The sequence below is a fragment of the Glandiceps talaboti genome, chromosome 17 (assembly GCF_964340395.1).
Source record: "Glandiceps talaboti chromosome 17, keGlaTala1.1, whole genome shotgun sequence".
Lineage (NCBI taxonomy): Eukaryota > Metazoa > Hemichordata > Enteropneusta > Spengelidae > Glandiceps > Glandiceps talaboti.
Window position 1 is genome coordinate 3,236,624 of NC_135565.1, and position 15,663 is coordinate 3,252,286.

At 38.4% G+C, this 15,663-nt stretch overlaps 1 protein-coding gene across 1 annotated transcript; it reads right to left on the reverse strand.

Moving 5' to 3' along the window:
* Positions 1-8,716: 8,716 nt before the first annotated feature.
* LOC144447918 (actin, cytoplasmic-like) lies at positions 8,717-15,663 on the reverse strand. Its single transcript, XM_078138015.1, has 5 exons — positions 15,538-15,663; positions 12,864-13,103; positions 11,611-11,857; positions 10,178-10,369; positions 8,717-9,042 (listed from the first exon to the last, which is right to left on the reverse strand). Exons 1-5 carry the CDS (start codon positions 15,661-15,663, stop codon positions 8,717-8,719), a joined length of 1,131 nt encoding a protein of 376 aa, XP_077994141.1.

Sequence of the window (15,663 nt, forward strand, 5' to 3'; positions counted from 1 at the left end):
TGACAAGGCGCCACTATTTTCCACGGATAAACTAGCAGATATTGGCGAATAAAACTCAAATTTCCGACGTTTCTATTTTCAAGTATTATTACCCTAGGACATTCAAAGAAACCCAGTTTGTAATATTTATATTAGGCCATGCTGTTGTTGAGCCAGCCGACGATTTGTTTCAAGTAAACTGGCTTCCATTGTTTATGTACCTCCTTGTCATCTGTGTTGAGGTTTTCCTCTTTACTTTTCAGCTGAAGAATAAAAATAATCTATTTGGCTGGTTACTTCAGACGAAACATGTATCTACCGGTGTTAAGGAGTTGAATGAACCAATCCAGTCTGATAGTGATCAAGGCACTACTACTATAGTGACTTGTTGAATTACAGCAGCAGCAGCAGCAGCAGCAGCAACAACAACAACAACAACAACAGCAACAACAACAACAACAACAACAACAACAACAACGACGACGACGACGACGACGACAACAACAACAACAACAACAACAACAACACAACATCAACAACAAAAATAACAATAACAACCAACTTACTATATATAGTACTCATGTTATTATACGTTGGTTATTTCATTTGTTTTTTGTGGTCTGTCAAGTGCCTACGTACGCAGCTTTGCCATGAAAAAATCGTTCATCATCATTCCCTGCCGAATATTTCAAGACATTAGTGCAATCAGCAACAGGCATGTTAGATTTGTCGTAAGCGAGTATACCTGAGATTTGTGGAAGAGATTTTTGATACATGGTTTATAGAGGGGAGTTAAATGTGAAATTAAGTACCGTTCAGAATAACATTGTATTGTCGACTAGATTTCCATTCCATCAGCACCAATATTGACGAAGTATTATATTGGTACATAATTATGTACATAAACTAGTACTGGTTGGTGGAATTGTATATATACATACAATATTTAATATGTCTCATTATTTACTGAGTTAATTCTGAGTTTGATGTGATTTTTAAATGCACAGTATTCTGAGTTTGATGTGATTTTTAAATGCACAGTAAAGGAGGATTTATGAATTTCTCTATATTTTAAGGTATCATCAATGTACGTACCAAATCATACAGAACCTGAAGCTTACATTCTTAACATGACATAGTACCCGCTGTTTTGGAGCTGTCGATCCCTGTTTGGATTGTAACACTTCTTATCAGTGATAGGTGCAATCACAAATTGACATATATATGTACCTAATACATGTAGTACACTGCCCGTATACCAAGATTGACTGAAATTTATCTGCTCAGACATGTCTGCCAAATGGCTCCAGACATGAACAAATCATAGCAGAATGGCTTCCTAGCAGTCTTGTTGGGTCATATTGTGACACAAGTTGACATACATATATACATCATTGAATGGCTGCCTAGCAGTCTTGTTGGGTCATATTGTGACACAAGTTGACATACATATATACATCATTGAATGGCTGCCTAGCAGTCTTGTTGGGTCATATTGTGACACAAGTTGACATACATATATACATCATATGGCTCCAGACATGAAAAGTGATAAACTTCCTTCTGTTCCACTAAATTCACCATAAGTTTACAAGTCGGTTTATCTACTTGTCATATGTAGACTATTTCACACTCCTGCTTAGCTCTATCAGTGTCGCCGTCAATCAAAATATAAATATATTTAGCTTCGTTTCTGATATCATTAGCTAAGTCATTCCTGATTCGTCCATGAATTGTTCCGATCATCTCTGAGCATTTGTGAGCATTTTTTTCTGAGCAGTAGCAATAACTCGGAAATAGAGAAAATGGCAGTTCTTGCTTGGCTATCAGACAGGCAATATTTATCTTTATTTTCATTTCTGCTATTTTGTTATCACCATTTCAGTATTAATTATACCAAAGGCTTTCAACAAGGGACTGCCCGCCACTGGTTTCGCTAAATATATGTCTTTGAATTCACTCGAACGTGTGTCACCAAAATGGAGTGTTCCATTACAGTTTATTTGTTTTTCAACCAATTTTCTCCCGTTCCAAAGCGAAATCAGACTCTCTTTCGAGAATTTACAATATCGACTCCATACTCTGCAATATGTTTAGGTACTTGCTGTTTTCAATGACATGGATGTTCATCCACTCAAATTGTTCAAGATATCGTGCCAATTTTACATCATTAGATTTTCCAGACTGCGACGATTGATCTTTTGAAGCCACCACATTTGAAACGTCACACTCGTACTTGGCTTACTTGCTAGAGAAAAGAAATGAGTTTTATGTCGATCACTAATAATACTGGAAGCGGCACCATGGTTGTGTAGGTACTCGGTCAAACTGTCATGATTTGTGGAGAGACGTTGAACTAAACTCTTTAAAATCACCATTGTACATTGTCAGGGGCAAACGGGAGTAGACTGTGAAAAACCAGAAAAGTGGCATACAGGCAATGTACTATGGTAGTATAGTGGCATACAGGCAATGTACTATGGTAGTAGAGTGGCATACAGGCAATGTACTATGGAAGTATAGTGGCATACAGGCAATGTACTATGGTAGTAGAGTGGCATACATGCAATGTATTATGGTAGTAGAGTGGCATACAGGCAATGTACTATGGAACTATGGAAGTAGAGTGGCATACAGGCAATGTACTATGGTAGTATAGTGGCATACAGGCAATGTATTATGGTAGTATAGTGGCATACATGCAATGTATTATGGTAGTATAGTGGCATACTGGAAATGTACTATGGTAGCATATTTACCGTGAATTTACCGTGAATTTACGTGGGGTAGGAAGCCATTGAGGCTTTTAAAGACCACTTACTGTTCTGAGGTGGTTATCAATACACGCTTTAAAATGATTAACTGATGAATTAGCAATAACCCTTTCTGGTAAACTGTTACAAATGTCTACGACACGTTGACTGAAAAAATATTTACGAATATCCAATCTGGATCTGTCCTTAAATAATTTCAAACTGTGTCCTCTTGTTGTCGAAGTAGATACGTTGAAAAACACAACTGGATCAACGAGAGTATGCCCATGGAAAAGTTTATACACTTCCAGCAAATCTGCTCTGATCCGTCTGGTTTCTAAAGTTGTCAGTTTCAATACGCGTAACCTGTCCTCATAATTCAAGCCACCAAGCTGCGGAATCATCCTGGTGAACCGACGCTGCACTTTTTCCAAAAACACAATATCCCTATTCGCATGAGGGGACCACACTGGGGAAGCATAGTCAAGGTGTGGACGAACTAGCGATTTATAGAGTGGCAATAGAATATCCTTCGATTTGCAGTAGAATGTTCTTTTTACCATACCAAGTACTCGATTTGCTTTATTTACCTTCCCTGCGATATGCAGTTTCGGTTTCAGTGAGTTGTGAATCAAAACCCCTAGATCTGTTTCAGATTCTACAGATGACAATCTACTACCATTCATGGTGTACGGATAGTTGGGATTATTGTAACCCACATGCATGACCTTACACTTGCTCACGTTGAATAGTATTTGCCAGTCACTAGACCAATCAATTAAGGTTTCCAAGTCTTTCTGTAGCACTTCCGCATCGTCTTCAGATATAAGTTTGCGAATTAACTTTGTATCATCTGCAAACTTAAGAACTTTGCTAATAATATTTTGCTCAATGTCATTTATATAGATGAGGAACAGTACGGGACCTAACACGGACCCCTGTGGAACTCCACTTAAAACTCTACACCATTTCGACGCAGTTCCATTCAGAATAACTCGCTGCTCCCTGTTCCTTAGACAAGTCTCAATCCACCGTGACACCTTACCACTTATTCCATGAGCCTTTAGTTTAGTTATGAGTCGTTGATGTGGTACTTTATCGAAAGCTTTGGCGAAATCTAAATAACTAATGTCTACTGGGTGCCCCTTATCGACAGCATCCGTTACATACTCTAGGAAGGTTAGTAGGTTGCTGACACATGAAAGACCACTTATGAAGCCATGTTGAGAGTCTCTGATGAGTTTGAATTTATCCAAATGATCAACGATAGAGTCACGTATAACTTTTTCAAATATTTTACATATTTGAGATGTCAAACTCACTGGGCGATAGTTTCCACACAGGGCCTTGTCCCTTTTTTTGAACAATGGAGTGACATTTGCACGTCTCCAATCAATAGGTACATCTCCTTCGTCAATCGACTTTCTAAATATATCACACAGTGGGTCTACAATAACATCTCGAATTTCACGCAGATATCTGGGTAAGATATCGTCCACCCCAGCTGCTTTGTCCGGTTTCAGCAGTCTAAGCATATTAAGTACACTTGACTTTAAAAGTTCAATATCAGCCAACTCATTTAACTCTCCAGCGAAAAACATCTGTTTTGGCTGCGGTAAAGAGTCTGACCTTTCGCTCGTGAAGACCGATGAGAAAAAACATATTTGCCTGAACATTATCGTCATAGACTGGATTACCACTATCATCATTCAGCGGACCAACTTTGCTTTGTGTTTTACATTTTGTATAGTGGCATACAGGCAATTTACTATGGTAGTATATTGGCATACAGGCAATGTACTATGGTAGTATAGTGGCAAGGCAATGTACTATGGTAGTAGAGTGGCATACAGGCAATGTACTACCGTAACGGTAGTAGAGTGGCATACAGGCAATGTACTATGGTAGTAGAGTGGCATACAGGCAATGTACTATAATGGTAGTAGAGTGGCATACAGGCAATGTACTATGGTAGTAGAGTGGCATACAGGCAATGTACTATGGAACTATGGTAGTAGAGTGGCATACAGGCAATGTACTATGGTAGTAGAGTGGCATACAGGCAATGTACTATGGTAGTATAGTTGCATACAGGCAATGTACTATATGGTAGTATAGTGGCATACAGGCAATGTACTATGGAACTATGGAAGTATAGTGGCATACAGGCAATGTACTATGGTAGTATAGTGGCATACAGGCAATGTACTATAAATGGTAGTATAGTGGCATACAGGCAATGTACTATGGTAGTAGAGTGGCATAAAGGCAATGTACTATGGTAGTATAGTTGCATACAGGCAATGTACTATGGTAGTATAGTGGCATACAGGCAATGTACTATGGTAGTATAGTGGCATACAGGCAATATACTATGGTAGTATAGTGGCATACAGGCAATGTACTATGGAAGTATAGTGGCATACAGGCAATGTACTATGGTAGTAGAGTGGCATACAGGCAATGTACTATGGTAGTATAGTTGCATACAGGCAATGTACTATGGTAGTATAGTGGCATACAGGCAATGTACTATGGAACTATGGAAGTATAGTGGCATACAGGCAATGTACTATGGTAGTATAGTGGCATACAGGCAATGTACTATGGTAGTATAGTGGCATACAGGCAATTTACTATCATAGTGGCATACGGGCAATGTACTATGAAGTATAGCGTTGCAATTGGGAGCTTCACGTGTCGTGAAACAATCACTTCAATATCGTTTATTGGGCACATGGTCAAAGGGCGAATGTAGAATTTTTATAACTTTTGTCATAGCCAGGTCACGAGACTTATGTAATGAGTAGTGAAAATGACTTTCCCAGATCCTCTAAGTAATGTATTTATTATCATAAATTCAGCATCACATTTGGTGTTTGAATATGTTTATTTGTGCACACTGATGTTCACAATAATTCATTAAATTACAAATTACGATTGATAATGCATTACGTTTCGTTTACAGTAACTGACACAAAGGAAGATATTGGAATTTGGTTAGGAAGACATTCTCCTCGGACATACCAAGGGGCAAGTGTGATGGCAACCCTTACTGATAATCGGAAGAATTATACCTGGCGTGGACAGGTCAATATTTTGACATATACATAACTCTTTTTGATTTACATCGAAAGATATTTTGATTTGATTTTTTTTCTTTAAAACATTTGTTTAGGTCTCCCAACAATTTGCTGCTTTGAAACTGACTCTTGTTGGTTCAACGAACATTGTTGAAAACACAACAGTTACGATGTAATTATGAGAACACACTTAGAAACACCAGTGAAACGGTATACTCGTCTGCCATCAAGATAAATGGTACAACGTTCGACGTATTTGTCCCAGAATATGAAATCTGGTATAATGGAAATTATACATTTAACTTTGACTTGCCAGCAAGTAAGTGATATTAGAAACATCTTACAGGAAGTTTATGAACTAAAAATGGGTAAATCATATCTCAATATTAATTCTTCCACCACTAGAGTGTTTTCACTCTAATTATCTGATGTAAGTCATATGAATGTCTGAATTCATTTTTTATTGATGTTTGTTGACAAGGAGCAATTGCATTGATCGAGTGATAATGTGGTACACTGCTGTCACAGGATGTTGTTAATACATTGTATGTGGCCGCTACACCAGGAGTTGGCGGCAGCCAATGTATAAATTAGCACTACACGAAAATCTACTTTATCCACATTTACCCAAACTCTACCACATCTGTGACACACTTGATCATATATCTGTACAGGGAGTGTATAAGATGAAGTACCACTTTTAACTGTCTACAAGCCCTATGGATAAATTACTTTAAAGGTGAAACTTTGTCTCCATCTCACCACATTTAGACATCTTTTCCACATAGTCAGGATGAAATGACGTAATCAAATGGATGGAATGACGTAATCAAATGGATGGAATGACGTAATCAAATGATACTGTTCTTACAGTGTTGCCGAGCTTGGTTTGCATGCTATATAACATGATTTGCATATCCAATAAAATATCTAATAAATGAAAAGGTCTCTATAATATGTTTACACATTTGCTCATAGTTAATGAAATATCTCCAAAGTGTGGAGGCATAGATTATGGTGCGTACCGTAAAATGTAAATTCGTACCTTGTTATGTGTGCAGCTAACCACACACACACACACACACACACACACACACACACGCACACACACACACAAATTTACCTACCGGAGTTTTCTGAAAACAAGCCCATCCGTAAAGTTGCCCATGGGCCATCATTTGGCGGGTGGGTGTCTAATAGGTTTTTCAGATTCACTACGTACGGCAAGAATTTTGCCTTGTTATATTGGTGACCTTAGTTTTTATTTAGTTTATATTTATAATGTTCCAACAGTAATAATGGTTCAACAGTACAGTATAACGACAAAAGTTGTACTACGTTTTGTCAAATTTGTCGGGAAAACCCAGACATTTGCAAACAAACCATCACAACTGTACAAAGAAACTGGCCCCTTCAAAGTTGATCCTATAAAATCTCACGAAAAAAATAGGAACACATACATTGCCTGACTAGAGAGGGAGTCCGTGTGACGGTATCGAGATAAATTCAAATTCGCCAGTCCTGGAGGCTTTGGCAAATATCACAATCAGACTGTTCATTTTGTGTCATGCTGGTCAGTTGTTTTCCTATAAATCCATAGCTCAAAAGATTGACCATTTTCCGTGTTGTCCATTTAAAACTTTACAGCCATTCGCATTTCAGATCGGGTCTAAATTATTTACAAGATGGGTAGCTACACCGCAAATGTACTTAAGATGGTAGCTTATTTGAGAGGTAGTGTGGACGTCCTATGTTTACAGATAGTAACAGATAAGATACAGTGGGAAATGCCTTGGCGCATAAAAAAATAATGTTTCATTTGATATATTTGAATTATTATAAAATGAAATTATTATTCTCGTCTTCCTAATTGTTGTGTCCCTAAACTTGTATGTCCCTATTAGTAATGATATGAGCCACATGGCTGTTGAGTGTTGACTAGCAAATAATCGCCCTGAGCTTCTATTTAGTTCCTCTGTTGTGGTTCCGAATTTGTCGATTTTCCGAAAAGTGGCCCAGGGTAGTCGGAAATCTACATCAAATATAAGTTGACGGATTTTACATCATTCTCTGGATTTGAATTCCGGACTGACCTAGCCTGGCCTGTAACTGCGTTTTGTATTGACCGATTTTATATCGACCCCCAAATATGTATATCCAAAGAAAGAAATTTCCATAAAGTATATCATCTTCTCTCCCAACAAATTTATTTCCTATACATGGGGAGGGGGGGGGGGGTACTTCGTTATAAATCAAAGCGGTATTTTAAATCAATGTTCACTTCTGCTGTATATTATAGATTTATAGACAGACATGTGGCCTTACACAGTCAGTGTTTTATATCATGGCCGGTCATTCGTCTGATTCGTTCAACATCGAAGTCAGTCAAAACGTTGTTGCATTGAAACAACGCAAGAAAGTGTCTTTTGATGTCGTTCGAGACAAATGACCACAGTAAACCAATACCAGATTGGCTTCATGTCGTTCGAGACACGTGACCACAGTAAACCAATACTAGATTGGGTTTACCAAAGAACTGACACTATAAATAATCACGGAAAACATACTAGATTCCAACTCGTGTACGTCTAATGTGAAATTACTTACCTGGGTAATAGCAACTGACGTTGTAAGTAGTTAATTACTAATGTCGTAAATAAATTTTTGCAAAAACCTTTTTTCGTATTATTTTATTTCCAAAATTGGCATCAACACGTCAGAATCACAACATTTAAATTGATCTATCTATTGTAATGAAAAATACTGTAGTTTAGACAATATTCTTTTAGTACACATTCATTATTTTGCAAAACTCAACTTCTTAGTATATGTTGACAACAATTTTTGTACATTTAATCGGTGTCCAGAATTCGTTTATTATTTAATTCGAAAATGTGATAATTAAAAACACTTGCGATGAACGATGGATGGACCAGATTCGTCATATTCTTGTTTACTAATCCACATCTGTTGAAAGGTTGACAGTGACGCCAAGATAGAGCCACCGATCCATACAGAGTATTTACGTTCTGGTGGTGCGACGATTTTGATCTTCATCGTTGGGGGCGCCAGAGCGCAGATTTCCTTTTGCATCCTATCTGCTATGCCGGGGAACATACTTGAACCGCCAGACAGAACAGTGTTGGCATACAGGTCCTTACGGATATCAATATCACACTTCATGATACTGTCGTATGTGGTCTCATGGATACCAGCAGCCTCCATACCTGACAAGACAAATAAATAAATACAGAGGAACTTTAGGAACTTCGATGTGTTAATAACAAAGCCTACTTATATCATAAAAGATGCGTTCACGATAATGTCAAAATGAGGACGTTGTTTATACGTTATTTTCCCCTTTCCCCATAAGAAGAATTCGTATACTTACGTTACATCATTTTACCGAATCCTACCTAACCAGCAGTTGACACCAAACTATCACTATCATCGAATATAGTCAAACCAAATTATTCAAGTTGTTACAAGCCTAGTTTAAGCTAACACTAGCTGCAAGTATGACATTTTCTCGTCGTGTATTAAACCCAAGATTTATTCACTAAAAAAATAGTCAATTCTTTTTTTTTAATTGTGTATGTTAATTATTGGTCAGTATCGTCCGTAGATGGTGTAGTAACAAGTTTAAATCTTGAGCAAAAGCTTGGTTTTCTATCTTTTACCATGCTGACACTGTATTAGTTGTACCTAAAGTATCATTTTACGAATAGACAACTATAATATATTCACGGAGAATTGTTAAAATGTCAATAATGAGAGATTGTGTACTTTATTAATCAGTGATTGATATTATCGAATCTACGTCATCGCAGGGTTACTGGAAACTATTTACTACTTTGAATTCCGCTTAAAATAGTACCGGTGACATTGTAGTGCACCTGGTTATATTCCAATTCATATTTTCAACCCAGTTTACAGTCTTTGACCAAAACTGTTTGACGGACAGAAAGACAGACAAATAGAGAAGCAGTGAAAAAGAAACAGAGGACAAGATGTTAGAGGGACACTGACAGACAGACAGACAGACAGACAGACAGACAGACAGACAGACAGACAGACAGACAGACAGACAGACAGACAGACAGACAGACAGACAGACAGACAGGCAGGCAGGCAGGCAGGCAGGCAGGCAGGCAGGCATGCATACATACATACATACATACATACATACATACATACATACCTATACCTACCTACCTACAGACAGACACACAGACAGACAGACAGACAGACAGACAGACAGACAGACAGACAGACAGACACAGACACAGACACACAGACACACACCCAGATAAGATGTACTAAATACATGACGTTTCAAGTTAGACTGTCACGTGACCTTACCTAAGAAAGAGGGCTGGAACAAGGCTTCTGCAGCACGGAAACGTTCATTACCAATGGTAATAACCTGACCATCAGGCAATTCATAGCTCTTCTCCAGTGATGAACTTGCAGCAGCAGTGTGCATTTCTTGTTCAAAGTCTAATGCCACGTAGGTTAGTTTCTCCTTAATGTCACGGACAATTTCCCTTTCAGCTATAGAATTGACAAAATAAGACAAATCGATGATAATTTGTAGTAGAGTTTTAATACTTGATTGTGAAGGGTGGGTAAATAATGAGTATTACTAAACAGCGCCATCTATCTTGCCTGGACAAGACTGGTAGTTTCAAGTCGGAAGTTCAGCTTGTTGTGTGTATTGGTTAAAATTTCAGTGCAAATGAGTATACTATTTCTTTTGAAGTTTTAAATCTAATATTGCTTTGTTAACAGAAGTATTCAGCCCATTCGCAGTTAAAATCTAGGCTGGAAAGGATTTAGGGGTCACCACGCAAATATTTGGAAGTAAAGGTGAAAACCATCCCCACATGCAATAACTGTCGGATAGTGTGTTAACTTGAGTCTATATCAGAATAAAAGAACATTATTTTCCCTGAATACCAGATGGGTGTTATATCTTTCGTTTGTCTGGATACCAACATGGTCTCTAAGTTCGAACTAAACTAGATCTGGTGAAAGTCCCTCACTCAGCACAACAAGTTGACCAATCAGTGAACCCTGACTGTTATAGTGACGCAAGTAGTGTATAAGTAGCATCCTGAGCTGACAAATATACCATACTTGGACATTACGTAATAACTGTCCAAATAAACACTAACTTTATGTGACATGTAGCGACTTTGGCTAGACTTAGACCTTCTCACAGTCCTCGGAGTTTCGCTTTACGAAAATTAAAGCTAAACGAATTGTTTTGCTTCGCGAAAACACGGAGCGTCGCAGTCACAAGTCAACGAATGGTTATCTCTATGTGATCGATGAGGGCGCACAGTACCAAGATACAGTATTCGAGTACTGTTATTTAGCTGGTATCGGTACATACAAAATAAATCGAGTAAAGCGAAGATCCGAGGACTGTGAGAGAGTCTAGGCTAGACTGTGAGTGGAGGTGTAAATCATAATGATACCGTATAAGGACTAGCCTATGTTGCAATAGGACGAGAATCAAGGTTTTTCACGACAGTATTGAGTGATTTGAATTACTTTGATTTTCAGGCAAAATGACTGCAAAGACGTAAGTCAAGAGGTTGACGGTTTGGGAAGAGAAAAATTAGTTGTTGTTGAATTCTGAATGATGAGACGAACGTGTGACTGTCGAGTTACCTTTTCTTTAAAAGTCGAGTACAACTTCTTTTTAACGATTTTATCGTAGAGCGAAAATCACCAATGTTTGTTTTTGGTGCTCTGGTCACTACATATGTATATTTGTAGATACACACCTGAAGTAGTGAGGGAGTATCCTCTCTCTGTCAAAATCTTCATGAGGTATTCAGTCAGATCACGTCCAGCCAAGTCAAGACGAATTATAGCATGTGGCAATGCATAGCCTTCATAGATTGGTACAGTATGTGAGACCCCATCACCACTATCCATGACAATACCAGTTGTACGACCAGATGCATACAGAGACAGCACAGCTTGGATTGCTACATACATGGCTGGTGTGTTAAAAGTTTCGAACATAATCTGAAAAATATGCCACCATGAAATAGTTGTTTTCATAAAGTGTGTTGGTAGTATTAGAACATAATTATATGAAGTTTAACAAGACATATACAAAATACCTGATATAAATTGAATTCCTCTAAAAGAGACAAAATAGTATGTTGTATCTTGTTTCTGCATGCACTGCCTATAAAGTAGGAAATTGCCCAATACATGTAGGAGTGTATACAGCGCCATCCTTTGAAAAAAACTGCAAATATATGTCGATTATAACCAGACCCTTTTGAAAGTGATTGGTGGCCGTTAGTGGCATCGACCATATAACTACTGTATACAGTATACGCAATTGGCATTATATGGCCATTGGTAGCGTCGACCATATAATGTGTACAGAATAGGTGAATTGGCATTATATAGCCATTCTTGGTAGCGTCGACCATATACATAATGTATACAGTATACGTGAATTGGCATTATATGGCCATTGGTAGCGTCAACCATATACCTAATGTATATAGTATATTGACATTATATGGCCACTGGTAGCATCGATCATATACCTAATGTATACAGTATAGGTGAATTGGCATTATATGGCCATTAGTATGCCGTTGCATCCCGTGAGAAGGAATTTCATTACAATACATGATAAAGACATTTGGCCACTAAGAAATGCAAAAAACTTGACTTCAAATCCAACTTGGATTTTGCAATGCCAAATGCCATGCATTGTTTCGTACAAAAGATAATAATTGTTAAATTTGTAATGCACACGTGTAAACAAATTTAAAATGGAATAATAATTCATATCTTCTCTAATTGCTTTGATTGACACCGGAATCTTTATAACTTTTCCTTGCAACAGCTACAAGGAATCTTCGAAAATACATTTTATCTTTGTCACGTGACTATCAATTCAAAGATCAATTGTACGTGTTATTGCCAATGAAAACTGTACGTGGCACTGTCAACGAGACCCAACCCCCCAAATACAATTCATGTCATAGTGTGTAACATGCGATCTCACCTGTGTCATCTTTTCTCTGTTTGCCTTAGGATTGCGTGGAGCCTCTGTCAGTAGAACTGGATGTTCCTCTGGAGCTACACGCAGTTCATTGTAGAAAGTATGATGCCATATCTTCTCCATATCATCCCAGTTGGTGACAATGCCGTGTTCAATTGGATATTTAAGAGTCAGAATACCTCTCTTGCTCTGTGCTTCATCACCTACATAGCTGTCTTTCTGACCCATACCAACCATTATTCCCTGTAAAAACCATATAATCCTGAATCAATGCTCTCTGTTCTACAGTGTAACAGCATTTTATATATCAGTAGTTAGTAAGCGTGGAATCCACACTGTACCGTTCTACATAACAGTACAGCATGGATATTTGTAGCCTGGAATCCATACTGTCCCGTTCTACATTACAGCATAGCTATTTGTACCCTGGAATCCATACTGTCCCGTTCTACAGTACAGCATGGCTATTTGTAGCCTGGAATCCATACTGTCCTGTTATACAGTATAGAATGGCTATTTGTTGCCTGGAATCCATTTTGTCCTGTTTTACAGTATAGCATTGCTATTTGTAGCCTGGAATCCACACTGTCCTGTTCTACAGTATAGCATGGCTATTTGTAGCCTGGAATCCATACTGTCCTGTACTACAGTATAGAATGGCTATTATAGCCTGGAATCCACACTGTCCTGTTCTACAGTACAGCATGGCTATTTGTAGCCTGGAATCCATACTGTCCTGTTCTACAGTATAGAATGGCTATTATAGCCTGGGATCCACACTGTCCTGTTCTACAGTATAGCATGGCTATTTGTTGCGTGGAATCCACACTGTCCTGTTCTACAGTATAGCATGGCTATTTGTTGCCTGGAATCCACACTGTCCTGTTCTACGGTATAGCATGGCTATTTGTTGCCTGGAATCCACACTGTCCTGTTCTACAGTATAGCATGACTATTTGTTGCCTGGAATCCACACTGTCCTGTTCTACAGTACAGCATGGCTATTTGTTGCCTGGAATCCATACTGTCCTGTTCTACAGTATAGCATTGCTATTTGTAGCCTGGAATCCATACTGTCCTGTTCTACAGTATAGCATGGCTATTTGTAGCCAGGAATCCACACTGTCCTGTTCTACAGTATAGCATGACTATTTGTAGTCTGGAATCCACACTGTCCTGTTTTACAGTATATAGCATGGCTATTTGTAGCCTGGAATCCACACTGTCCTGTTCTACAGTACAGCATGACTATTTGTAGTCTGGAATCCACACTGTCCTGTTCTACAGTATAGCATGGCTATTTGTAGCCTGGAATCCATACTGTCCTGTTCTACAGTATAGCATGACTATTTGTAGTCTGGAATACATACTGTCCTGTTCTACAGTATAGAATGGCTATTTGTAGCCTGGAATCCATACTGTCCTGTTCTACAGTATAGCATGGCTATTTGTAGTCTGGAATCCACACTGTCCTGTTCTACAGTATAGCATGACTATTTGTAGTCTGGAATCCACACTGTCCTGTTCTACAGTATAGAATGGCTATTTGTAGCCTGGAATCCACACTGTCCTGTTTTACAGTATCACATGGCTATGTGTAGCCTGGAATCCACACTGTCCTGTTTTACAGTATAGCATGGCTATTTGTAGTCTGGAATCCACACTGTCCTGTTCTACAGTATAGCATGGCTATTTTTAGCCTGGAATCCATACTGTCCTGTTCTACAGTATAGCATGGCTATTTGTAGCCTGGAATCTATACTGTCCTGTTCTACAGTATAGCATGGCTATTATAGCCTGGAATCCATACTGTCCTGTTCTACAGTACAGCATGGATATTTGTAGCCTGGAATCCATATTGTCCTGTTGGGGGCTCAAAACGTTATCGTGACAACCTGTTAAACTGGCATGCACGTCTTCCACATGTGACTAACAGTAGAAGATGGATTCACACCTGGTAAGCACCTGAAACCCACGGAATTAACCTTAACCAAATATTTGTTAGCACACTTTAACCTCACGTCTGTTCTACGTATGGAATTGACGTGTAGATACAGAGATTCGCAATAGACAAAAGTATGGGTGTATGTGACACGTTTACCTTCATTGTATATGACAGCCTTAGTTAAGGCTAGGATGTTTCTCATTGCAACTCCTTAAAAATGATAGATCGGTCATTATATTTCAATTTTTTTATTTATAATTTTTTTTAGTAAGTGTATGTATACAGTTGGTTATACTTTTAATTTATAATCGTCAGTAAAGTTTAACATTAATTCTGATGACTTAGAATGACATTTATGTCTTAAAGAATGTTTGGACCATGCGTTCCCAATATTAGTAATGAGCAATAATTTTCGCTTGGATACGCGTTCGTGGGATTGCCATCTAAAAATCAGTGACGTCGTGATTTTTTAAATCCTGCCGTAGAGGGCGTCGATGTTTTAATTCATCAAATAGAAGAAATATATATAGTGTCGGTCGGTTCACGAGAAACAGACTTAACTAAGGCCGCCCTTATGTCATGTTCGTTTTAAACCCATTTTATCTATGCAAATTTATATAAGCAAATTTAGCAACACGTTTTGCAGCTTGTTGGACCACGTAAGAACAATCTCGGACCACCAAACAGTTGTGCGATAATGCACTTGCTGAACCGCTATCAGTGAACACTTACCTGATGACGTGGTCTGCCAACGATAGATGGGAAAACAGCACGTGGAGCATCATCTCCAGCGAACCCAGCTTTACACATACCGGAGCCATTGTCGACAACCAAGGCAGCAATCTCGTCGTCACACAT